This window comes from Phytophthora infestans, genomic scaffold (genome assembly GCF_000142945.1).
Source record: "Phytophthora infestans T30-4 supercont1.18 genomic scaffold, whole genome shotgun sequence".
NCBI classification, from domain to species: domain Eukaryota; phylum Oomycota; class Peronosporomycetes; order Peronosporales; family Peronosporaceae; genus Phytophthora; species Phytophthora infestans.
The window spans coordinates 722,412-745,491 of record NW_003303741.1 but is presented as its reverse complement, the minus strand read 5'-3'; the positions used below and the strand labels follow the sequence as shown (position 1 = coordinate 745,491).

The following is a 23,080-nucleotide window of genomic DNA, read 5'->3' as shown; positions in this document are numbered from 1 at the left end:
TCAAAGCAAAAAAAACTCCACCACTCCGTAAAGTGATAGCTCAAATGGTCAGGCATTGGCAAAATTGGCGGGAAATTTGTTCATATAAAAAATCGTGCTGACGCTACGTAAGTAGAGCTTTCAAACTAGCTCAACCACGCTTCCGTTTGAGCTGTACGACCGATGTTATCTTCGATTTAAAGAACTGTTATTAATAAAAAAAAATCGGACCAGACAAGTAATAAGAACGGCTTATCACATGCGTGATAAAAAAAACTTACATGAAGATGCAAGCGACTTGTTTTTACATAATTGGCGTACCGGCCGTTTCGTCCGGGGTTCGCAGCTCGAAGCTGATCTATTTCTAAAAGTAATACATGGACATAAATTTATTAAAGTTTACATGTGTGAGAGCGACAAAAAGCGGAAAAGTAAAGAGTGATGAGAACAAAGAGAAAGGAGAGCGCGAGACTACAAAGGGCGGTCCTTACTTGGTATGAATGACAGTGATGTTCTGGAGTTAGGTGTCGACTTCGCAGGAATCATGGGCGACACGAGTGCGAGCACGATAATACAAAGTGCGATTCATACTTGGTATCAATGAAAGTGATGTTTTGGAGCTTGGTGTCGACCTGGCAGCAATTTACAGCGCATTCATCGCCATAACAACCAGTCAGCTTCCACCAGACGTATTTCCATTGCGCATTGTAGCCAACTTCAAAGGCGCTCTGAACAACGTGAGTCGCCACGATGTTGAGTACGTACTTGGACAACCGGACAGTCGGTTCGGCCGCATGGCGCCGTTCCTCGATGTCATTGACGTAATGCCAATCCAGATCACCCAAAATGTAGGGACGGCCAAGGGCGTCGTCAATGGTACCCTCGGATCGCTTGAGTACATTCAATTCCCACCAGAGACTACTTCTCGCCCTGTGCGAGATGGCGCCACTGGGTCAATCATACATATGCCAAGCCACCCACCAAACTATGCCATGCTTCGCCTACCTCGACCTCGAGCGCTCTCTTTTCGGCCAGAGCTGGACTCAGAGCTTTTTCCTGTGTTTCCCACAACCGAGCCGCTTTCACAATGCCGGATCACACTCCCACCAGCTCCGAACGGCGAGCGCCGCTATATTGCAGTGAAAATCCAGCAGTTTCCATTCGTTTGTGCAGTCGGCTCCACCATCTACAAAGTGCAGGGAGAAACGCTGCACTCTATACTGGTAGTTGACTGGAAATCGAAGAATAACATCATTTATCTTCTGGTCTCGCGAGTGACCTGCCGAACAGCGTTCAATACACTGCTTCCACTAGCCCCAAAGCTTGCAGAGTGGTCGAGGCCACCACCAAATGCACTTGATGAAGAAAAATGTCTCAATCAACTCAGCGAATCTACCATAGCAGCCTTCGAGCGCGATACGTAGCAGCAATCAGCCAATGCGCATGCTGCCATATCAATCTCGTTGCAATAAGAAACCGCTTTACATTGAATGGGTCTTCGCTTTAACCTCTTAGTAATACCTTCTGCTTGTTGCTCGCACCGCGACTGAACTCGTTTAATGTATTTCACGCGCCTCGACCGCACACATTTAATGTGCTGCCACTGCTGCTGGTCTCTTTGCTCTTATCCGCGAATGGGGGCGCACTTGCTCGATGTGCTGCCATTGCTGCTGATGCCATTGCTGCCGTGCATCCACTCTTACTCGCCCACCTCTTTGCTCCCCTCCGTGAATGGGGGCGCGCTTGCTCAATGTGCTGCCATTGCTGCTGATGTCATTGCTGCTGATGCCATTACTGCCGTGCATCCACTCTTACTCGCTCACCTATTTGCTTTGCTTTTCTTCGCGAAGCCATCTCGTCCGAATGCTGCCATACATCCGTCGTGCATGTCACAATTTCCGCGCATTTTAGCGCGGACAGAGCAAAAGAGTGACCATTTAATGACACATGTTGGTACGATTGTTGCCTGAGCGCTGCCAAATGTTGGTATGATGCTACGCGACGTGGGCGCGAAGGTCGTAAGATTACAAGAATTCGACTGTTCTTGCATTGGCGTACCGGCCGTTCCGTCCGGGATTCGCAGCTCGAAGCTGATCTATTTCTAAAGGTACTGATCGATTTCTAAAAGTGATACTTCGAAAGAAATTTCTAAAAGTATACATGTGTGAGAGCGACAGAAAGCGGAAAAGTAAAGTATGATGAGAACAAAGAGAGAGGAGAGCACGAGACTACAAAGGGTGGTTCTTACTTGGTATGAATGACAGTGATATTCTGGAGCGTGGTGTCGACTTGGCAGGAATCATGCACGAGCGCGAGCACGAGAATACAAAGTGCGATTCATACTTGGTATCAGAAAAGCGGAAAGTAAAGTGAGATGAGATCAAAGAGAGAATATATTGAGGGCTGGTAGCGTATGTTGGTAGCATGGGCGAACACGAGACTACAAGGTGCGATTCTTACTTGGTATCAATGAATGACAGTGATGTTCTGGAGCTTGGTGTCGACTTGGCAGCAGCTCCTGTAGAGACGTAGCTTCGTCGGCGAGAATGTAAATACGTTCCCCGGTTGCGGCAAGCGTGGATCTCCTACGTCGATTTCGTAGAGCGACATTGTGATAAGGAATTGGTTTGCATTGAATGGATCTTGGCTTTGGGCTTCTTGGTTATCCTGTCATATGCAAAACAGTGAGTAGTTTATAATGGATGTGGATAGATGCACGACAACAAGACGCTAAACCTTTTGTTGGTCTTTCAGTGGCTCTAGCGCCTGAGCCTCGCTTAGATATAGTCGCAAAAAGTGCAGGCCTCTTACTGTCTCCGCGGTTGTCCACAGCAGACGCGCTCTGATGCGAGCCGACGATCGTATCTCTGGGTTCGTCATGTCATTTTTCGAGATGAACTCGCGCAAGCCTATTGCATTCACAAAAATAATTTGATCGTATGAATAGCGTAAGATAGTACTAAACATATATAGCGCTTACTATCAATCGTATCGAAAAGTTGGTGAGGATGAACACTCATCGTCTTGCGAAGTTTTTTCAGAGGAGATACGTACTTGGGCTCTGGGCTGACATCGAACGTCTGTAAGTAAGAACATAAGAACACAAACACGCATGTAAGTTTTGCCGCTAAACTGCCGGTGATGGAGTACCTACTTGCTGTCGAGAGACTTTTATCAGCCTTTCCGGGGTTGTCGGCGTAGCGGCGACCGCTGGCATTGTGATGCCTTCTGGTAGATTATTCTTTTCTGGTAGATAAATTTCTTTGTCTCGTTTCTTGGGCGGCATCGATCGAGTGCTTGGTGTGGTGTTCTATCTGTCGGACGTAAGACTGGAAAGTGAGAACTGCTTAGAACATCGTGTGGTGCTTGAAAACGGATTTTAACCGTCAAGTTTTGCAGGAGACATGACGGTCATGGTCTGAGAGTAAGTGCTTGAAGTTGTGGCTTCTCTCGTGTCTGGCATTTAGCCGCGGTGGAATATTTGAGGATGTTGAATTCAAGTGCCATACATAGGGACAGGACTTCTCGCGTGCTTGGTGTTTGCGAAAGGTACAAGTGGATTCACCGTGAGGTGATTTGCTTTTTTGTATATAACTGTAACATGGCTGATAGATGGTTGGATTCGACGTGAATGAAGATGGTTCCCCGTAGTTGTATTTTGGTACTGGTAATTGATATCACTCCTGTCGAGTATATTGGTGAGGTATACTGTACTGGATCAACAGTTTTTTTGTGAATATGTCCGTGTGCGAATCGTGTTCAGGTGGGATTCAAGTGCTTGTGCAGCTCGGCGAGACGAGCATCGAACCTATTCGACTTCATCGTCATAGTAAAATTTCCACGCACGTCAAAAATCAGCAAGAAAGCGTCGGTAAGGAAGGATGACTTTGACGTCAGAGGAGCGTCGACGACGCAATTCTGAATCCGTTCGTCGTCTGAGAGCGCGCGAGACGCAAGAGCAATATGAAGAGCGTCTACGACGTGTTAGAGCGCGATACTACGCAAGGAAATCGAGCTCGTCAACGGCGCCAACTTCACGAGAATCGTCGATATCACGCACACCGTCAACCGAACACAAATTCTTCCAACAACGGTCGCTGTGCTTCATCTACTCGCGGTTGGGCTGACAACGGTGTATCACGATTATATCCAATACCTCTCTCCGAACAAAATGAAGCTCTGCGGCGCTTACGAGTAACCTTAGGTGCCTCGGGTTTGGAGGAGGTCGTGTGCGCTGTGTGTGATCGATGGACGCTTCAGAAGAATTGCGGGGTCGTCAACATCACTGATACAAAAGCGATCGACAACCTGAGGGTTCTACTCAGCAGTCACGACGAGAATTTGACGTCGTCGTTAATAGCAGACTATGATTGCTCGAATTTGGTTGCAGCTTTGAAGGGGATTCTTTTATCCAAGCGCGGAGTTGACTTGTCGAATGCTGGAATATTGCGTGTATGCGAGTAGTGTGCCGATAGCGTGCGGAAACATCGCATTTTCAAGTTTTCTAATAAGAACGGTTTCTACGCTGGCGACTTGCCAGCGCAACTCGAAGACACAACGCTACCAGAACGCTTGATGACACAGCTTGTGTCCGTCGTCGCTGTTACCCGAGTTATGCGCGGAGGTGTCCACCGAGCCATTCGATCGCACTGTCTTGCGTTCGATGCGACACCTGGGCCTGCAGCGACACTCCTTCCATCACGAATGGATGGAGTCAAAGCTTACCGTGTCGTTTTGGCGGGGCCATTCACAACAGAACAACAGGCTAGAATTCGCAAGATGCATTGCGTGCGCCGGCAAGTTGTTGATGACTTGCTCCAATTTTACTGTACTCACAACCCGCTTTACGCGGATATTTTTATCGACCTGGCAGATCTTGCGAGCGAAGCCATTCCAGATTCCATCTTTTGGGACGTCCGCGATGCAAATAATCGTGAGTTCGAGCTGGATCATGATCGAGTTGGCGGTGTTTCAGATTGCGATGCCACTGTCGACGAGAATGAAGTTATTGAGAGACGTGTTGTGTTTGTGTCGGATGACCGTGAGGTGAGCACAGAAGACTCGCCACGCGTCATAAACCTCACCGATGGGAAATCCACATTGCCGCAATTCCTCGTTCGCCACTCCAATCGATTCTCACCAAGTGACAAGCTACTCTTCCCACGAATGTTCCCGCACCTATTCCCATACGGTCGCGGCCATCCTAGTGAATCACGCCGTGTGCCCTTTTCGCTCGATGCATGCATTCGCTATTACTCCATGCTTAGTTCTCGACGATTTACCGAAGACGAACTCTTCATACTGGTGAGCTTCGATCATCTCTCGTTGCAAAAGATGTACACTCAAGTCGCGCTCAAGTGTAAGCGCAACTCGGCTCGCTTTGAGCCGTATAGCGACGTGAATGAGACTGACCTACTGGAAGCACTCAAAGAGAAGGAACTCCGTCGACAAGGACGAACGGGATTGACGGCTCCTAGCGACGACCCCGTCGCAACGAGACTCTTAAATACCGTAGAGCTCAGTTGCGGCGCGATTTGGGGCAGTGACGCGGAGCGGATGCAATGTCGACGTAAGGCATTTGCTTTTCAGACGCGCTATGGCCAACCATCATTGCTCGTGACCTTGTCACCCAACGTGTCCGGGTCATTCGTAATGGCTCAATACTGCGGCATCACATCAGTCGATACATTATTCGATGCTGAATTGTCAGACATGCCACCCAAGTCTGTGCTCCAAAGTGCGAGCTTGAAGAACGACGTTGCCTCGGCACGGCTGTTCATGCACAATATGAACGCTTTTATCGAGCACGTTCTTGCTGTCGACCCTGACAAGATGAACAGTACGCCGTTTGATGGTCTCTTTGGAAAAGTCAGCGCTTACTTTGGGATGGTAGAAACACAGGGTGGAGGAACGTTGCACGCACATTTTCTCGTGTGGCTAACTGCAGCGCCACCAAATTGTGATGCGCTTGATCAAGCAATGAGCGTGCACGGAGAGCAGCAATATGTTAAAGATCTCCAGGCGTACACTGATAGCGTCATATCGACATCGCTCTCGCTGAATATCGACGAGTCAACGTGTCAATTCTGCGATCAGAGTTACTCCAATCTTGAGCCACTCTCAATACTTGGCGAAGCATTTAAGAGAACAGACCGACGCTGCAACGACGAAAGTGCGGAGCCGCTACTAGTCCGATGCTCAAGGTGCAAGACCGAGACTAGTTCACAGCACGTACTGCGACGTGTTCTCTTGGACCATCGACCCCCTTCATGGCCACCTTCACGACGTGAATATACGCCAGAAGAGCTAAAGACCATTGTAGATATTGAAACACCACGCCGAGGCTCGGTCGCGAACGCAAAACAGGCGATATTTTTCCGTGATTCGTTTCTCGCTGAGCAAGGTGATGAGCCAGACTTACGAGGGGAGGAGCAGCGATGGATGAACCGAGCTCCTCGATGCAAAGCGCAACACGGAGATGAAATATTCGCTGACGATGAAGTGGCCAGGTCGATTCAAAGAATGCCCCCATCACTGGACGACTTGCGGTGGTCATCACGAATGTTCGCATTTGCAGTATCAATGCTTGTGTTCCTGTTGAATGTGCATTGGTGGTCCCATGTGGGGAGTTGTTTCAAGAAAAGTCGGTCGACAACTCCAGATTCGTGTAGATACGGGTTCCCCCGACCGCCAGTTGCTCAAACAACATTTACTAGAGACGGTGTAGTCATCGCAAGGCGTCCAGCATGCGAGTACGTGAATAACTATAACCCTATCCTGATGGCAGCGTTCAAGTCAAATCACGACGTACAGGTAATGGCTGGTGGCGCCACCGCACTTTTGCGGATCTATTACGCTACCAAATACGTGACCAAACGACAAGAACTGGTAGAGTCACTGACTGCGGTTGCACTTGCTGCGTTTCGAAAGCGACAAACACGTGAATTACTCCATGAAAGAAGACAACTAGACCGCGCCAGTGTCGGGCGTCGACGTGTGGCGTCTCTCGCATTCGCGCTATCAAACCGACGAGAGATCGCCGGCCCTCTTGCCGCCTTCTACCTGTTGCGAGGATCCTGCTGTTATGCAAGCACACAGTGCGCAAAACTGCCTTTGATAGATATTATCAAGGAGTTGTTGCAAGGCGAAGTTCACACGTGTGACCTTGTGCACCTCTCAGAGGGTAAATCAACAGCATTGTACCGGCCAGTCTCGCTCTTAGATGACTATCGATATCGGCCGATTCACTTGGAAGAAGTTTGTCTCTATGAGTTAGTCATGAAGCATTTTCGCCGCAAACAGACTCAGCCACGGCATTATTTCAACTTGGGCATCCCTTAGCGAACACACACTGCGTCAGCACGCACCTCAGTGAAGTGAATCCAGTTATCGGAGTTCATTTGCCGTACGAGGACTCAGAATCGCCCCAGATCTCGTATTGAAACGACGCCAATATGTCCTGACACTTTGCAAGCCATTCCAACAAGTGTCAGACTTGGACGGCATAACCAGCGAGACATCGTGGTTAGCAGCCTACGAACACTGGATGCCAACTCGTTCTAGCTTTATTTGCGAAATCATGGCGAATATAGACGACTTTCGACGCGCCGAAAGGCAAGCCAAAGAGGTCAATGTTGACGAGGAGGAAAGTCAGGAAAATGCCGAAGAGGAAGACGCAACTGGAACACGTGAAGAAGTTGATCAGATGGCTGAAGTCAATGATGAAATCGTCGACACTAACGTTGATACATGTATAATATGTGACGACGACAACGTCGCGCATGGAGACGAGCTACCCGTTTTCCCGACGTTAAGAAATGAGAACAACTCCGCGACCGAAATGTCTGCTTTCCAGAACTTGATGGCACCTCCTGCTGAAGCGACTGCTAGTACATTCGCCTATTTACACCACTCCGCGACGACAGAGTATCCAACATTCACGATTGAAGAGTTCAACCAGTGGCTCAACTCATCATCGACAGATGAAGCTGCGCCATCGGATCATCGTCTCGATGAGCGACCGACAGAGGTCATTCAACTCATTCTTAGCGCATTGGAACCTGTCAACACGAGGCGATTACCCAATACGTATCCAGTGGACCCAAACGTTCAGCAAAATTACGCTTCGATTGCCAGCATCTCGCACGCGTTCACACTGAACCACCGGCAACACATCGTGTTCGCCACCATTGCGGCCGCACTACTTCGTCGCTTTCTCAAGCAAGAATAGGGAAGCGTCGGGATCGACAATAGCTATCGCAATCGTGATTATCAGACACAGCTCCGCGAAGAGCAGCTACGTATGTTCCTGGGCGGCGCCGTAGGCACAGGAAAAGTCCAGAGTCATTGATGCTGATACCGCCTTCTGTAATAGCTGGCGCCGCGAAAACTGTCTTATTAAGACGGCATTAACTGGGAAAGCCGCCAGTCTGATCGGCGGTCGAACTTTGGCCAGTTTTCTAATGCGGATCCATCACGCAATCCAGAACAGAACATTTGCTCCTCTCGACTTACTGGTTATGGACGAGGTATCAATGATGACCAAGCCCGAATGGCTAAAGCTCGACAAACTTCTTCGGCGCTACATGCAGGTGCCAAATGTTTTGTTTGGTGGAGTGCACATTGTGCTGGTCGGCGACTTTCTCCAAATGCCACCCGTCGGCGGGGACGCCATTTATGTAGACCCGAATACAAAATCGCGCCCAAGCACTACAGACATTGGAGGATTCGAGCTATGAAGACAATTCACAACCGTGATCATTCTGGAAGAATCGGTGCGGTTCCTTAGCGATCCCGAGTGGGGAGACGGTTGCAAGATGGCGCGTCTTTGTCAGTGGAGTCCCGAATTTATCAACATTATCGACAGTCGTGTACTCAATCCATCCACCATGGCCGATCGTATTCGGGGCTCTAGCATCTTTGTCACTCCAGAGAACACCAAACGTCAAGCCATCAACAGCGCATTCATCGCCATAACAACCAGCCAACTTCCACCAGATGTATTTTCATTGCGCATTGTAGCCAACTTCAAAGGCGCTCTGAACAACGTGAGTCGCCACGATGTTGAGTACGTACTTGGACAACCGGACAGTCGGTTCGGCCGCATGGCGCCGTTCCTCGATGTCATTGACGTAATGCCAATCCAGATCACTCAAAATGTGGGGACGGCCAAGGGCGTCGCCAATGGTACCCTCGGATCGCTTGAGTACATTCAATTCCCACCAGAGACTACTTCTCGCCCTGTGCGAGATGGTGCCACTGGGTCAATCATACATATGCCAAGCCACCCACCAAACTATGCCATGCTTCGCCTACCTCGACCACGAGCGCTCCCTTTTCGGCCAGAGCTGGACTCAGAGCTTTTTCCTGTGTTTCCCACGACCGAGCCGTTTTCAAAATGCCAGATCGCACTCCCACCAGCTCCGAACGGCGAGCGCCGCTATGTTGCAGTGAAAATCCAACATGTGCAGTCGGCTCCACCATCTACAAAGTGCAGGGAGAAACGTTGCACTCTATGCTGGTAGTTGACTGGAAATCGAAAATAACATCATTAACAAGCCACAGCAGACATATCTTCTGGTCTCGCGAGTGACCTGCCGAACAGCGTTCAATACACTGCTTCCACTAACCCCAAAGCTTGCAGAGTGGTCGAGGCCACCACCAAATGCACTCGATGAAGAAAACCGTCTCAATCAACTCAGCCAATCTACCATAGCAGCCTTCGAGCGCGATACGTAGCAGCAATCGGCCAATGCGCATGCTGCCATATCAATCTCGTTGCAATAAGAAACCGCTTTGCATTGAATGGGTCTTCGCTTTGGCCTCTTACCTTCTGTTTGTTGCTCGCACCGCGACTGCACTCGTTCAATCTGTTTCACGCGCCTCGACCGCACTCGTTTAATGTGCTGCCACTGCTGCTGGTCTCTTTGCTCCCATCCGCGAATGGGGGCGCACTTGCTCGATGTGCTGCCATTGCTGCTGATGCCATTGCTGCCGTGCATCCACTCTTACTCGCCCACCTCTTTGCTCCCCTTCCGCGAATGGGGGCGCGCTTGCTCAATGTACTGCCATTGCTGCTGATGCCATTGCTGCTGATGCCAGTCCACCCGAGCCCACGGCCACGCCCACGCCCGCTCCTACTCGCTCATCTCTTTGCTTTGCTTTTCTCCGCGAATGGCGGTGAAGCCATCGCGTCCGAATGCTGTCATGCACCCGTCGTACATGTCACAATTTCCGCGCATTTTAGCGCGACAGAGCAGAAGAGTGACCATTTAATGACAAATGCTGGTACGATTGTTGCCTGAGCGCTGCCAAATGCTGGTACGATGTTACGCGACGTGGGCGCGAAGGTCGTAAGATGACAAGAATTCCTTGGTTCAGCACCCCCAACGACAGTTCTAACGAGCTGCGAATTTAACCTTTCTTTTACATGATGTAACAATACATGCACAGCAAAAACGTTTGCAGCACTGTTATTGATAAGAAGAACGACAAATGCCTTCTAAGTATCTTACGTCTTACCAGCTTACGGTCTTACTTCAGTACTTTGTGATTTGACACATGAAACGAAACTCGTCCAATATTCCTTGGTTACCGGTATTCATTATTCATCATTTTCTCTTCTTATCCGTCAATGTCAGTTATTCTCACCGATTCATCATTTTCTCTTCTTATCCGTTAATGTCAGTTATTCTCACCGCTCCACAAAAAGGAGTTTCCATACTCCACTTCAATGGTGGTGAATTAAAAACAAGTGCGAACGACAATATTCAAGGCATCTAGCATTATGAATTTTACGACGAACACACAGAGCTACCCGATATATCCATAGGAGGTGTTTACTGAGGTGTTTCAGGCTCATCCTCAGCAGGAGCAGGGGTAGCAGAGGGTTCGCCCAATCCACTTGCCGGGGCAGGGGCAGCAGCGGGCGCAGCAGGAGCGGCACCGGGGGCAGCGGCAGGGGCACCGGGGGCAGCGGCAGGAACAGCGGCAGGGGTACTGGCCGGAGCCTCATCGTCACTGCCTCCTGGAGCGGGAGTAGCTGCAGGTTTTTCGTCATCAGATCCGCTGGCCGGAGTATCATCGTCAGATCCACTGGCCGGGGTATCGTCATCGCTGCCAGCAGGCGCAGGCGAGCCGTGGCAGCAGGGGGGTCACCCGATCCGCTGGCCGGAGTCTCAGCTCCGCTACCGGCAGGTGCCGGAGTGACGGCAGGAGTGTCGGCACCCCTTCCAGCCGGTGCTGGGGCATCGCTTCCACTGTCGTCGCTGCTCTTGGGTGCGTCGCTACCGCTCGAGGGGAGTTCGACGCTTCCACTGGCGTCTCCACTTGTTGCAGGTCCACCGGACGCGGTTCCATTGCCGCATTCGCCCGTAGAAAAGTCCACCGCCCAGAAGTGCACGTACTTCCTGGTCTTGTCGAACGTGTAGCCCGGACCCATAACATTCACCTTGCCGAAGATGGTGCTCTTGGCAGTCGAAGCCTTGGTCCACGCGGCGACAACACTCGCCACCGTTCTGTACCCGGCACCCACGATTTCTGTCACCGCTTCGGCCTTGAAACCCTGTGCCGCTGCACGTTCCTTCGGCGTCGTTCCGTCCGACCCCGTGCTCTTGATGAAGTTGTTGTCGGCCATGTCATTCGACTGGATCTGTGCCGCGTCCATGAGCATTTCGTTAAGACACAACTCATCCAACCCTTCCTTCTTTCGGGCTGCGTTAATGTTGTCCAGCATTTCCTGTCGGAAGTTCACGGCCTGTAGAGTACGGTGGTGGCCGTCTGCCGGGAATGCGCTCACAGTGGCGACTAGGGCCATGGAGGCACAAACGAGAACGTTGCGGACGCTAACCATTTTATGCTGTTTAAGTGTCGGTACGAAGGGACAGAGCTGGTTATCGCTCTGTGGGGCTGCTGTCTGGAGATCGAACGATCGGTGTCGGTCGGTCTTGAGCCAATTGCAGAATGAAAGGGTTAGCTAAGCGTTCACGCAGCTTTGCTGGCTCGACGCGGGGACAGCCTGGACATGGGGCAAAGCTGAGGATAAGCCGAGGATCGGAAAAGGCTTGTCCATGACCCGGCAAAGCGAGCCAAGCCGATACAAACGCAAGGAGCTTATTCGTAGCCGGTGCAAAAGAAAACTTTCCATAGCAACAGCAAGTGAAAGTTGCAACAAAACAGCAAAAGCTCGAAAACCATCCGACCTTCAGACAATCCTCTTTGTAATGATACCGTCATGAAGCCACTCGTTATCACTATCCGGAGGAATCACTTTCCAGAGCTGCACCAAATGAAGAGGTAGCTGTACTGCGTGAGCGTGCGTCAAGCCCTAATTTGGAGATCTGGTTATATACATACCCGCATCCGTCTTTGCGAACTGTTGGAAGCTCACGGGTCTTCTGAGTCACCATAGCTGTGAATCCTGAAGACCGATGAGCTTATTGTGATGATGTCGTGCTTGCACACTAAAGACCTGATGTCCTTCGGAGAGCAGCTAAACACTGAGCGTAGTCGTAGACGAGCCCATACAAGCGGAGCAGCAAATGTCTTCGCTGAGATTTTTCGGCTCACCAAACGGACAATCTCTTTATTTAAAGACCTCTCAATATTAATAAATGACAATCTGCGGGAGACACTCAAATCTCCTGGAGAGTTTCACTATTTTAGGTATCACTCCGAAGAATCCACTCTATTGTTTTCCTCTGACTCTCACTTTTTCAAAAGAAAAGACCAGATGGTTGAGCTGGTCGAATGCCCGTGAAAATTTACTGCAGTTTTGTCGGCAACATCAACGCTCGGCAACCTCATCAGCTGGAACCAGCTACACGTACCGGTACAAAGTCCAACAATGACAGCACCGTCAAGGTATGATAAGGTAAAGGTATCTCAAACGTACTACGGATGATGCCCACCATTTCGTAAACTTCTTGTGCGTCTTGCCACGAGATTCTCGTAGCGAGAAAAATTGGATTGACCAGATCCAGTGTCACGTGACAGATACCGGTACTGAATTTCAGTCGGAAACCACACGGTAACGTTGAAGTATCTGGCCTGGCGGAACACTCGATAATTTCGCTGCACGATCAGTGTTTCCTCATGACAAGACTTGGCTTCAGTCTTCATCGGTACGACGTTAATCATGTGTGTACAGTACAGTAGCTTCGTAGCAGAAGGCCATGACCAGAGTAACGTTACATACTGTAATGAGCAGTCAATCTATGAACACTACGCAGGCGAGGCGATGCAACCACCACCTCGCACCAGAATACACGCCCGCAACAGTCCCTATCCAGTGGCAAACTATTACAGCCTAGTCCTTCTTCTCCTTGCCATCCTCCTTGGACGCGTCGATCGCAGTCTTGACGATAGTAATCACCGTCTTGATGCGCTTGAACATCACTTGTCCAGTCGACATCATGATCAGCAGCATGAAGACAATCAACGCCCAGTACAAGTGCGACAGCGTGTGGCTCACTTGTCTACAACCAAGCAAAAAAAACGATACAAATGAGTGCACATACCTCCAAAATAACACTAAAAAACTGCTACGTACTTGCAGTCGTAGAGTGGGATATCGTATCCGATGCTCTCGTAGCAGAACAAGTCTTGCGAGATGCGGAACACGAGCAACGCCAGTGCCAGGCAGCCAGGGATCAAATAGAACTCCAGGTTCTTGTACGGGTCGCGCTCGGCATTAATCTCCAGATAACGGTGACGTTCCTTCTCAATCTGCTCGGCAACTTCATGGCGATAGCGCAGGATCTCACTACGTCGACCCATACGAGCCCCATCGTCAAAGACGTCCATGGCTCCTTGCAAGCAGGCCTTGTGGTGCGCCTCCAGCTGCTGTACGGGCACGTACTGACACTTGGAGCCCGCAATCGTCTCCATCTCTCGCTTGTACCTGAGCAGAGCCTTGTCTCGTTGGTTGACGTTGTTGGCTTCAGCTGTGGCTTCCAGCAACGTCTTGGCCTCGGGGAAAATGGAGGCTTCACGGAAGAGTCCAGCGTACGTCTTAATATACGTGTAGAGCTCCCGCGAGGTCACCGCGACCCCGTGGATCTTCTTGGGGAACAAGTTAACCGGGTCGAAGAGATCGTCCAGGTAGGCGGTCAGCAGCTCCAAGAAGCGGCTGTCAATGGCCTCGACCGATCCGTCGTACTCGCGCTCGGTCACTGCGTGGCCAGGGTGGGGCAGCAGGAAACACGCCACTTTCTCAAAGCACGAGCTGATCTGTTCACGGGTATCCGCCAGGTCTTTTTGTTTACGGGACGACAGCAGCTCGACCATGTATTGTTCCATATCTTCTCGTTTCTCGGCCAGACTCTGGTTTCGAGAGAAATCCTGCCAGTCTCGCACCAAAAAGTCGAGACGTTGGAACGGACGAGGACGTTGCGGGACACTGGCATCGTCCTCGTCTTCTTTGTCGTCGTTCTCTTCCTTCTTCTCCTCGCCCTTGTCACTCACTGTGGACGACGATTTTTCCAAATTGCGATCCGATAGCGACGCGGCACGTTGCAGCGCTTGCTGTTTGTCACTCAGGGACGTCGACGACGTGGCATCTCCAAACAGCGCCATCCTGCGGGTAGTATTTTTCATAAATTACCGTAAAATAAAATAGTCATATTTTAACTTCGCATGGGACACGCACCGTCCATATTCCGTAAATAGAGCAAGATGTTGCAAGTTGTCCTCCTGGACGCGCTTGTCCACATTGTAGATCTGATACGAGCTCAGCAGCGTGCTGAGACCAAAGATACTCGCTGTGAGCATCTGCGACGTCTCCGAGTCGAACATTCCTTGGGTATCGATCAGGAACACGGCAATGTCCTCGCCCGTCTGGCTTTTGCGGATAAATGGCTTCTCCCACATCCAGATGCCCGTGGTGTTGCGCTTGCGGCCTGCTCTCCAGCTGAATCCCTTCTCTCCATACGTTTCCTCAATGTTCGAGTTGCCCTCGAGCTTCCCTTCGCCGCTACCGGTCACACCTTCCATGACCCAGGCCTTCCAGACCTCCGTGCTCTCGTCCTGAGCACCGTCCGGCTTGAGCATGCGTCCGTGGCTGGCGTGACGAAGATAGCGGAGGAATAAATCCAATACGAAGCTTTTGCCCGTGCGGAAGGCGCCCACGACTGAGAAAATGGCTACTTTCATGTCCTCGGGCACCTGGTGGAAGATGCCACGCAGCGCTTCCTCGTCGAGCATGAAGTTGGTGCCTTCGTCATTGATACTGACGATCTGACGCGCCTTTGGCAGCTCCTTCACGGGCTCCAGAGTCACGGGGGCTGGAGGTGGGGACACGGCAGGAGGCGACGAAGGAGACAGCGGGGGGGAACTCATTTCTTACTGATCTTGTATTTCTCGATCAGGAATCTGCCGTTTCTATCGCGCAAACATGTGATTGGTTGAAATAAACGGTATAGAAAGCTCTGATTGGATACGAAAGAGAGTTAAGTGATAGGCGACCTTCATGGAAGATGGCTACACTTTAGTGGATGCTGGGAAAAATGTACTGATCGGATTGAAGTTGTAACATGGATACAATTGCTTTATTTGCAACCTACAAGTCGTGGTGATAGAACTCATAGCCAGGAAGCTAGAATACTGATTGAGACCAAGACGAGAAGCGTAGGTGATCGAGACACCGCGGCTGACGACGATTCGACGGGACCCGGCAGCCAAGCAGGCGGTATAGTCTTCGGGAGTGGACCACCACATCATGGAGCAGAGATACCAAGTAAGACACACGCTGTCCTCGCACGAAGTCTGTTGATACGACTGCGTCTGTGAATTGTAGTAATACTGCTCCACCAGCGCCGAGTCGGTGGCTGCGCTCCCGATGAAGCTGTTCATCTCCGACCACGACAACGAGCTGACATTGTACGCCGTGCTGACCTTGAAGAGCAGCTTCCAATCGAGAGTCTGGCTGTCGTCCGAGATATTGGTGCCATACACAGTGAAGTCCATAAGGTCGTACGTGCTCGGGTCAAAGTCCCAGACCATGAACGCCGGGTTGTTGTAGAAGAGCGGCGATATGGCTGCAGACATGAACAGAGGCACAAGCTGCGAGTTTGGTCGCTGTTATCAGCTGCAATGACTTCGTCTGGATCATGCGACTCCATGTCAGCGGTGAGAGGCAGACGGAACTCGACACTGTGCGTGTGGCCGAAAATCTGCGCCTTGATGACATCCGAGTATTGCGTCACGATCTTCTTGTATGAATCGATGTACGAAGGTTTCCACATTGGAGAACCATCTTGGGCATTGATAATCGGTGGGATGTGGCCAGCGATATACGCGAACTTGTTGCCGTTGCGAAGACCCCAGAGTGTGGCATTCAGCCAGGCAAACTGGTCGAACGGATCAGTCTCGTTAGTGGTGTCCGGCTTGTGCTTCGGCTGTATAGATCAACGAATTACTTCGGATAGTAAAAATGCAGTTGGAAATAGCGATAACTTACCGAATAGGGTACTGTATTAAGTGTAAGCAGCACGAGTTTCTCGTCGAGCTTATACGACAGGTAGCCCCGGGTGTTGAGTTCGTTGCACTAAGTGACTCGCTCCACGCCTGAGACACAGCTTCAATCGTCGGGTTCTCCTCACTGGAGGGGTCAGTGACGCTCATCGTATAGTCTGCATCACAGCAATTTAGCGTTAGCAATAGCGATTACAGCACAGTTTAAGGGAATAGAAATTGGCGTACTCTTAGTGTCAGTGTCGCCCAAAATGGCCGTAGCGTTAAGCGTGCCGTTTCCGGAGAAGTATCGGGCCATAGTCTCCACATTGACTTTCACTGCTTCAGCGAGGTATTCATCCGATGGATCACCATGGACTGCATGGTCTCCAGTATACAGGAAGAAGTCTGGATCGGAAAGTACTTGCTTAGCGTACTCGAGCGCTGAGGTCAGCAGACTGATAGGGGCGTCATAGCCGTACTGGATTGGAATCTCAGCAGATTCGTTGCTGTCCAGAGACTCGGAGATATTTAGGTGGACGTCAGAGAAGTGCAGGATGTGCTTAGCCCCGACTGCTCCATCACCGACGCTGCTACCGTAGCTACCGCTGCCCACGGACCCAACGTGTTCTTGTGATCCTGAGCTGTCCTGGACACTCGTGGATGTGATCTTGCCACCTTGTAGACTCGGCGACTTGGCCTCCGCGTTGAATGTGGTTGTCAACAGTAGAAATACTGGTAGGGAGCGGAGAAGCGAAGGGATCATGGTTGTGAGTTGAGAAGGAGGGTTTGTTGTAGAGAGGAAATTGAGTTATGAACGATGTTGCACTGGTCGCGGTAGATCGCTATAACCTCGTGTTGAAGCACCAACTAAGTCGCTAGTCGGATGCTACAAGAGTTCATGTCTTAGACGGTTGTGGATGCTTGAACCCGAAGGTCTCAGGTGAATTTGGTGGTGTGCAGCCATCATGACGGTACCACGTTATCCGATCCATTAGCGGAATAAGAATTGAAACTTCGTCGCGTGACACTCTAACCTTCCATCAGTGGCAATTGATCATGCATGACCGACCACAAGTCAAACGTTACATCCATGAAGCTCTGACGCATCGTTTAGGCTGATTGGTATCAAGTAGTACTCGTCCACATTTCATGACGATATCAAGATTTCAGAATCTATTCACGTATCTAATCTAATCCAAACACGTTTCTTGTTTTCTGTGTGTGTTTCCTGTCACTGAACCCTTCATCAGACCGCGATCGTAGCCTCCGGAACGGCTCAAGCGCCCAAGTAGCTGCGGTCCGCCACGCTCCAGCTGCATATTCGTACAACGCAGGGGGGACAGGAACTTCGGTCGGTTCTCGTAAGAGATGGCGAGGTGTTCGTTGGCCAAACCGCTGAGACTTGTCCTTGACCCACCACAGCACCGAGTATGTGTCACTAACCCCCGTATCTTCATTGCGTTGCAGCACGACACCCGCGTACCACTGCTCACTGTGGAGGATCTCAACAATATCCCCCTTTTCAAAGATTACAGGAGGCTCTGGTTCCTCCAGTTCCACCTCCTCCTTCGGCACCTTTGCCTCCAAATCTACTTTTAAATTGTTCATGGTAGACGGAGGCTCTTCAAACGTAGCCGACGGCAATGGAGCGAGTGCTGCGTACTGATCTTCTACCTCTCTTAAGTACGCGTTGCCCACTTCGAAAGCCTCAGCAAGGATCTGACGCATCGGACTCGCTACCAACGGAGCCACATCCAGCGCCTGTTCTACGAATTCGTAAGCCCGCTTGAAGCGCTTCACTAGTCCGTCAATCTCGTAGTCGCGGGGGTCCACGGACTGCGCTCGACGACACAATGGACACGAACGGAAGCGATGCTGAGCTGCTCGAGACAGACACGACCAGCAAAACGTGTGGGCACAGGACAGCGTAATAGGCGCTTGGACGTCAGCACACAGACAGATAGGACACGTCAACGCACGTGGTCCAAGACGAAAGTTGCCGTCGGGCAGCACACACAGCATCACTCGGTCTGTAAGTGCCACTGTCTCATCGCATAGTGAATCCAACTCGGACCCATCGTAAAACGACTGGCACTTGAGATCTTCCAATACTTGAGCCTTTAGACGAGCGGTAGTTGTGTAGGTTTCATCGCTATCCTCGTCGTTTTCCGTCTCCTGGAGACCAGCATTCGCAGCCTTATCGAACTTCTTGGCGATCTTAACGAGTGCAAGGCTGTTGAGCACCACGAAGCGACGAAAAGCGTCGACTTGGTTCGACAGCTGGAGAACTTCCAGCAACAGCGACCGAGCGGTGGCAGGCGGCAACACCCATCGCGTCCCCAGCGCCTGTTGCAACGGCTTGAGACCGCTGATGATCAGTTCGTCGAGGATCCGCGCGTGGGCAACATTGAGTTTTTGCATCTCAGACTCTAGAATTGTCTGGAACCACGTCACTCGCTGGTCAAGCGTTTGGTTTTCGATGGCGAATGCCAGTTTGATCTCGCGTTTGAGCGTCTTGTAGTCCACGTAGTCCGTAGCCCACTCCGGGGAAGCCAAGCTGCGCACACGCTTGCCGAACTTCATCCGATTTCAGTATCAGAAGACCAACCGACCCAGAGGAAAATTTCTAAATGAATAAACATTGCCACGCGCGGAGCTTGAAGCAACTGGATGGAGACCACGAAAGTGTCTCGTCTCGAGAGCAACAACGTCCTCGGCTTCTGATAATAGCCACAGTGGCAGCGAATCTCAACACGTGAGATTCTCAAAATGCTCACCAATACTTTTTCTAAATTTGGTTTTGCTGGTCGTATCATTACAAATAAGGAAGTGGTTCTTCGATGTCACTTTTCATCGTTCACTCTAATTAGTCATGCCATGACTAATTATGGTGTTTGGGTTTGAGCACAACATTTTGGAAAAGCTATTGCTCGAGATACCCAAATTTAGAAATAGTGCTATTTGATGTACCCAAATGCATTTTGTGTTTTAAACATAGTTGTCAGGCTGGACTTTAATTGAGCTGCCACAATATCAGCACAGCTACATTTTGCAGCACGTCCGAGATGACAGTGATGATTACAAAAGTTCTCCATTGGGGAAGCTTCGGGATTAAAAAAATATACTTATCACTTCTCTTCTTCAAAGTCAGGTTTAATTACAGTCATTTAGCTGTCCTAACGACCACATTAATACTAGTCACTACTCCAAAGCAGGACATTTTTTTTAAACTTTTTTTGGCTGCATGAATTCCATTCATTTATTTAATGAGCTTGGGCGGTAGACAATTCTATAAAATGCAATACGCTTCGACTCGATGCTGCGGCATTGCTGTATACCAGACCTGTTCTCCGCATAAGTGCCCCTCCTCGTCCACGGACCACTTCGAAGGTTTAGATAGCACTAGAGTAGTCTATTATTCTTTCTTGTGGTATTTTGTGTATCTTAGCAGTCTATGAGGGTATGCAGCATTTGTTACGAAGTCGATGAGCACTTTGCGTCATTGGAGAGGTCAGACCATTCTTCTATAGAGGTTAGTGGATGAACGGGATAATACTACTTAATTTTCTACCAGTGCTGCTGTGGCTGATGAAGGAATAACCCTGACAAACACCATTAACCCTTAGACAAACACCATTTACAAAAGAAAATCAAGGAAAGCTCCAGATTTCCTACAGAGCTATAGGTATACAAGAGCGAAGCGCTTTATAAATGCTTGCTACGGTGCAGGATATCCTAAGGCGCTCCGCCGAAAAATCTAGGAAGCGCACTATTAAAGGCCCATGGCTAATTGTAAGTCAGCGAAACTCAACACTACACGATTAAGTTTTCATGTGTCAGCGTACGATTTGTTGGTCTAGCTCGCATTCAAAAACGCCTACACTTGCTCTAGAATGGGCAATTGTCGCCTCATTTAGGGTGATCGATGTATCACTCTTATTAAGCCACCGCCTAGCAAAGCTGAGGCGTAATATGGCTTCGTGATATATAACAATACATCTCCGCTGTAACTACCTGAGCGAGGCATACCGTATTCTCTTGGTCCAGCTCACGACATTGCAATTCTATGAGGGTCTACAGGCTCATCGAGACCTTTGGATCATTTTTGAGTACATCAAAAAGCACTATTTCTAAATTTGGGTACCTCGAGCTCCCTAAGCTCGAGCTCCGTAGTTTTTCCCTTAAAAACTACTCGTTCTTTTTTTAAACCAAGCATACAGCTGTACAATAAAGTAATTGCCGAGATCTGTTGCTTTTGTTTAGAATTGGTGAGCCATTTCCAGATATGTGACGTCACTAAAGCGTGAGTAATTTCGAAGCACGACTTATTAAAGCGTAAAAAGAATTTTAAGGAAAGTATAAACAAAATGTTTTTTTTCGCTCATCGCTCTTTTTTTTTTTAGAAAAGCGTGCTGTTTCTTGGGCGTTTGAAAAGCAAAGTGCGCCAAACTTTTTACGCCTCCCAGACGAAGCCGCTTGAACGAGCACCTTTGTCCTCCTCGCCGAGGAACGGGTAGTCCGTGTAACCCGCTTCCAGTGGCATGTCGGGCTGAAGGTAAAAAGTCTTCCGGTCGTACGGCGTCAACTTCGCGTCCGCGCGCAGACGCTCGACGAGGTCTGGGTTCGAGATGAAGTCGCGTCCAAATGTCGGCCACTCCATCCTCGACGGTTTGCATGGCTTCGGTGCGGTCAAATCCCGCAGCTGTTATAAGTACTCCGTTGTATACGCTGCGGAAGTGGCGGGCTATCCCGCCCTCAGGAGCATCGAGTTTGTCAGTATGCATTCCGCGACGCTCAATAACGCTCAGATAGGCCAGATCGTAGCCGTTTAGCTTGTTCACGACGTAGCCATAGGTCTCACGCGGGTTGGAGTCACTGCAGCCGAAAGTCTCTCCAAACGGAGACAGGCGGATGCCAACCTTGCTAGACGGTAGACTCGATAGCACAGCCTCGAGCACTTCAAAGAGAAGCCTCGCGCGGTTCTCAATGCTACCGCCATACTTGTCCTTGCGTGAGTTGACACGGTCACATAGAAATTGCTCGAGGAGATATCCATTGGCGGCGTGGACTTCGACGCCGTCGAAACCCGCAGCGATGGCGTTCTCTGCGGCACGTTTATAGTCAGCAACGACACCAGGGAGTTCCGAAATGTCGAGAGCTCGAGGCGTCACGTAATCCTTGCGACCCTCACGAGTGACGCTCCGGCTTTTGGCATTGACAAAACTTGTAGCGCTTGAGAACACAGGTAGTTGGTCATTGGGTTGGTTGAGTGGGTGGCCCACACGACCTGTGTGCCAGAGCTGCATGAAGATCTTGCCGCCTTTGTCGTGGACGGCCTTGGTCACGGGCTTCCAGCTCTCGATCTGGTTCTGGTTGAAGATACCAGGAGCGCCGAAGTAACCTCGAGCCGTGGGGCTGATGTTCGTGGCCTCGGTGATGAGTAGTCCCCCGTCGGTTGCACGCTGTTCGTAGTACTGGACAACCAGGTCCGTCGGCGTGCCAGCGTCACCTGTGCGGACACGAGTGAGCGGAGCCAGGGCGACGCGATGCTTGAGTTGCACAGGGTCTTCCTTTCCACCGAGGGTGACAGCAGAGAAGAGGCTGGGGACGGTGGTGGTGTTCGCGTAGTGAGCCATGGTTGCGAAGAGGTGGAGCTGTTGGTGTTTGAATGCACTTTCGTAGTAGGTAGAAGATTTGAAAGTGAGCATGTACGTTGCTGTGCCGATGAATGATCCACTAAATTTATCGACAGCTAACTGATACGTCAAACTCGGTGTAGACGCGATCAAACTTCAAATTTGTCTGAGAAGATGATTATAACTTGGAGACGTTTACTCAGGCCGTCTCAAACGATTGATCACGCCGTCGCCGAATTTGACGTAATTGATACATGCACCCCCGTTCTCGCGCACTTGGACCTTTGATAAACTTCCGGATGTGATGATCCTGAATCCAATAAAACTAAAGTTTGTAGGCTAAAATCTGATTTATTTGCAAATTCTAAATGGCTCGCCCCCGCAAAAACGGGGTGCAGTACTGTACTATTAATAAAAGGATACAGGGGAGGGACCACGGAAAAATACGCACCACCTAAAAACACGCCATGCGACAAATCCCTCGATCTGGTCCGATACTAAAAACAATCAGCAATTTGTCCAATCAGGGGGAGTCGAACATTGCAAAAAACGTGCTCAAAATTACCTTCGGATTATGTCACATTTTTGACAATGACCTGCTCACTTTCAAAGTAAGAGGTGGCTTACATTTGAATGAGCTAGTCCTTTTTATTTCCTAAATATTTTCCCCTCCCACCGAGTCGCACCGGAATGGAAATGGAGGAAGGCGCGTGTATGGCTGCGCCAGAATTTGGAGGCCTCAAGGATAGGGTAACCAAGTATCATATGGTATATATTTTTTTAAAGTAAGAGTACTATTTTCAAAATTTGATATCAATAGACGCTCATTTTTTCAAAAGCTTACATAATATTTTGATATTATCTCGGAGATTTGAAAATTTTAGATACTAGAAGATCTTTTATGGTATTTTCCCACTTAAGTACGTTTCTTGCCACCTTGGACCACCAAAGAACTCTTTCGGTCAGGTTCTAGAACAGCAGTAGGCTTTCAGACTGACGAGTATCTGCTCTAG

General features: G+C 50.0%; 7 protein-coding genes across 7 annotated transcripts; 1 reads left to right on the top strand and 6 right to left on the bottom strand.

Annotated features, from left to right (window-relative positions):
* Positions 1 to 283: 283 nt before the first annotated feature.
* On the bottom strand, positions 284 to 3,265 carry PITG_10326 (uncharacterized protein; the record flags this gene model as incomplete). The annotated part of the gene is made up of 9 exons (XM_002902095.1): positions 284 to 332; positions 745 to 909; positions 1,336 to 1,371; positions 1,803 to 1,845; positions 2,038 to 2,069; positions 2,440 to 2,497; positions 2,791 to 2,846; positions 3,034 to 3,059; positions 3,134 to 3,265. The coding sequence occupies 9 exons, from the start codon at positions 3,263 to 3,265 to the stop codon at positions 284 to 286; spliced, it is 597 nt and encodes a 198-aa protein (XP_002902141.1).
* Positions 3,266 to 10,035: 6,770 nt separating this feature from the next.
* Positions 10,036 to 12,386, bottom strand: PITG_10325 (uncharacterized protein; the record flags this gene model as incomplete). The annotated part of the gene is made up of 3 exons (XM_002902094.1): positions 10,036 to 10,180; positions 10,788 to 11,822; positions 12,334 to 12,386. 3 exons carry the CDS (start codon positions 12,384 to 12,386, stop codon positions 10,036 to 10,038), a joined length of 1,233 nt encoding a protein of 410 aa, XP_002902140.1.
* A 1,060-nt stretch (positions 12,387 to 13,446) lies between these two features.
* Positions 13,447 to 14,772, bottom strand: PITG_10324 (atlastin-like protein; the record flags this gene model as incomplete). The annotated part of the gene is made up of 3 exons (XM_002902093.1): positions 13,447 to 13,449; positions 13,525 to 14,554; positions 14,627 to 14,772. 3 exons carry the CDS (start codon positions 14,770 to 14,772, stop codon positions 13,447 to 13,449), a joined length of 1,179 nt encoding a protein of 392 aa, XP_002902139.1.
* A 28-nt stretch (positions 14,773 to 14,800) lies between these two features.
* PITG_10323 (uncharacterized protein) lies at positions 14,801 to 15,182 on the top strand (the record flags this gene model as incomplete). The annotated part of the gene is made up of 2 exons (XM_002902092.1): positions 14,801 to 15,000; positions 15,080 to 15,182. The coding sequence occupies 2 exons, from the start codon at positions 14,801 to 14,803 to the stop codon at positions 15,180 to 15,182; spliced, it is 303 nt and encodes a 100-aa protein (XP_002902138.1).
* Positions 15,183 to 15,824: 642 nt separating this feature from the next.
* On the bottom strand, positions 15,825 to 17,194 carry PITG_10322 (calcineurin-like phosphoesterase, putative; the record flags this gene model as incomplete). The annotated part of the gene is made up of 6 exons (XM_002902091.1): positions 15,825 to 15,828; positions 15,953 to 16,053; positions 16,128 to 16,373; positions 16,436 to 16,474; positions 16,552 to 16,607; positions 16,678 to 17,194. The coding sequence occupies 6 exons, from the start codon at positions 17,192 to 17,194 to the stop codon at positions 15,825 to 15,827; spliced, it is 963 nt and encodes a 320-aa protein (XP_002902137.1).
* Positions 17,195 to 17,582: 388 nt separating this feature from the next.
* Positions 17,583 to 19,014, bottom strand: PITG_10321 (uncharacterized protein; the record flags this gene model as incomplete). Its single annotated transcript, XM_002902090.1, has 1 exon — positions 17,583 to 19,014. The coding sequence occupies one exon, from the start codon at positions 19,012 to 19,014 to the stop codon at positions 17,617 to 17,619; it is 1,398 nt and encodes a 465-aa protein (XP_002902136.1).
* Positions 19,015 to 20,884: 1,870 nt separating this feature from the next.
* Positions 20,885 to 22,067, bottom strand: PITG_10320 (12-oxophytodienoate reductase, putative; the record flags this gene model as incomplete). Its single annotated transcript, XM_002902089.1, has 2 exons — positions 20,885 to 21,037; positions 21,087 to 22,067. The coding sequence occupies 2 exons, from the start codon at positions 22,065 to 22,067 to the stop codon at positions 20,885 to 20,887; spliced, it is 1,134 nt and encodes a 377-aa protein (XP_002902135.1).
* Positions 22,068 to 23,080: the final 1,013 nt, after the last annotated feature.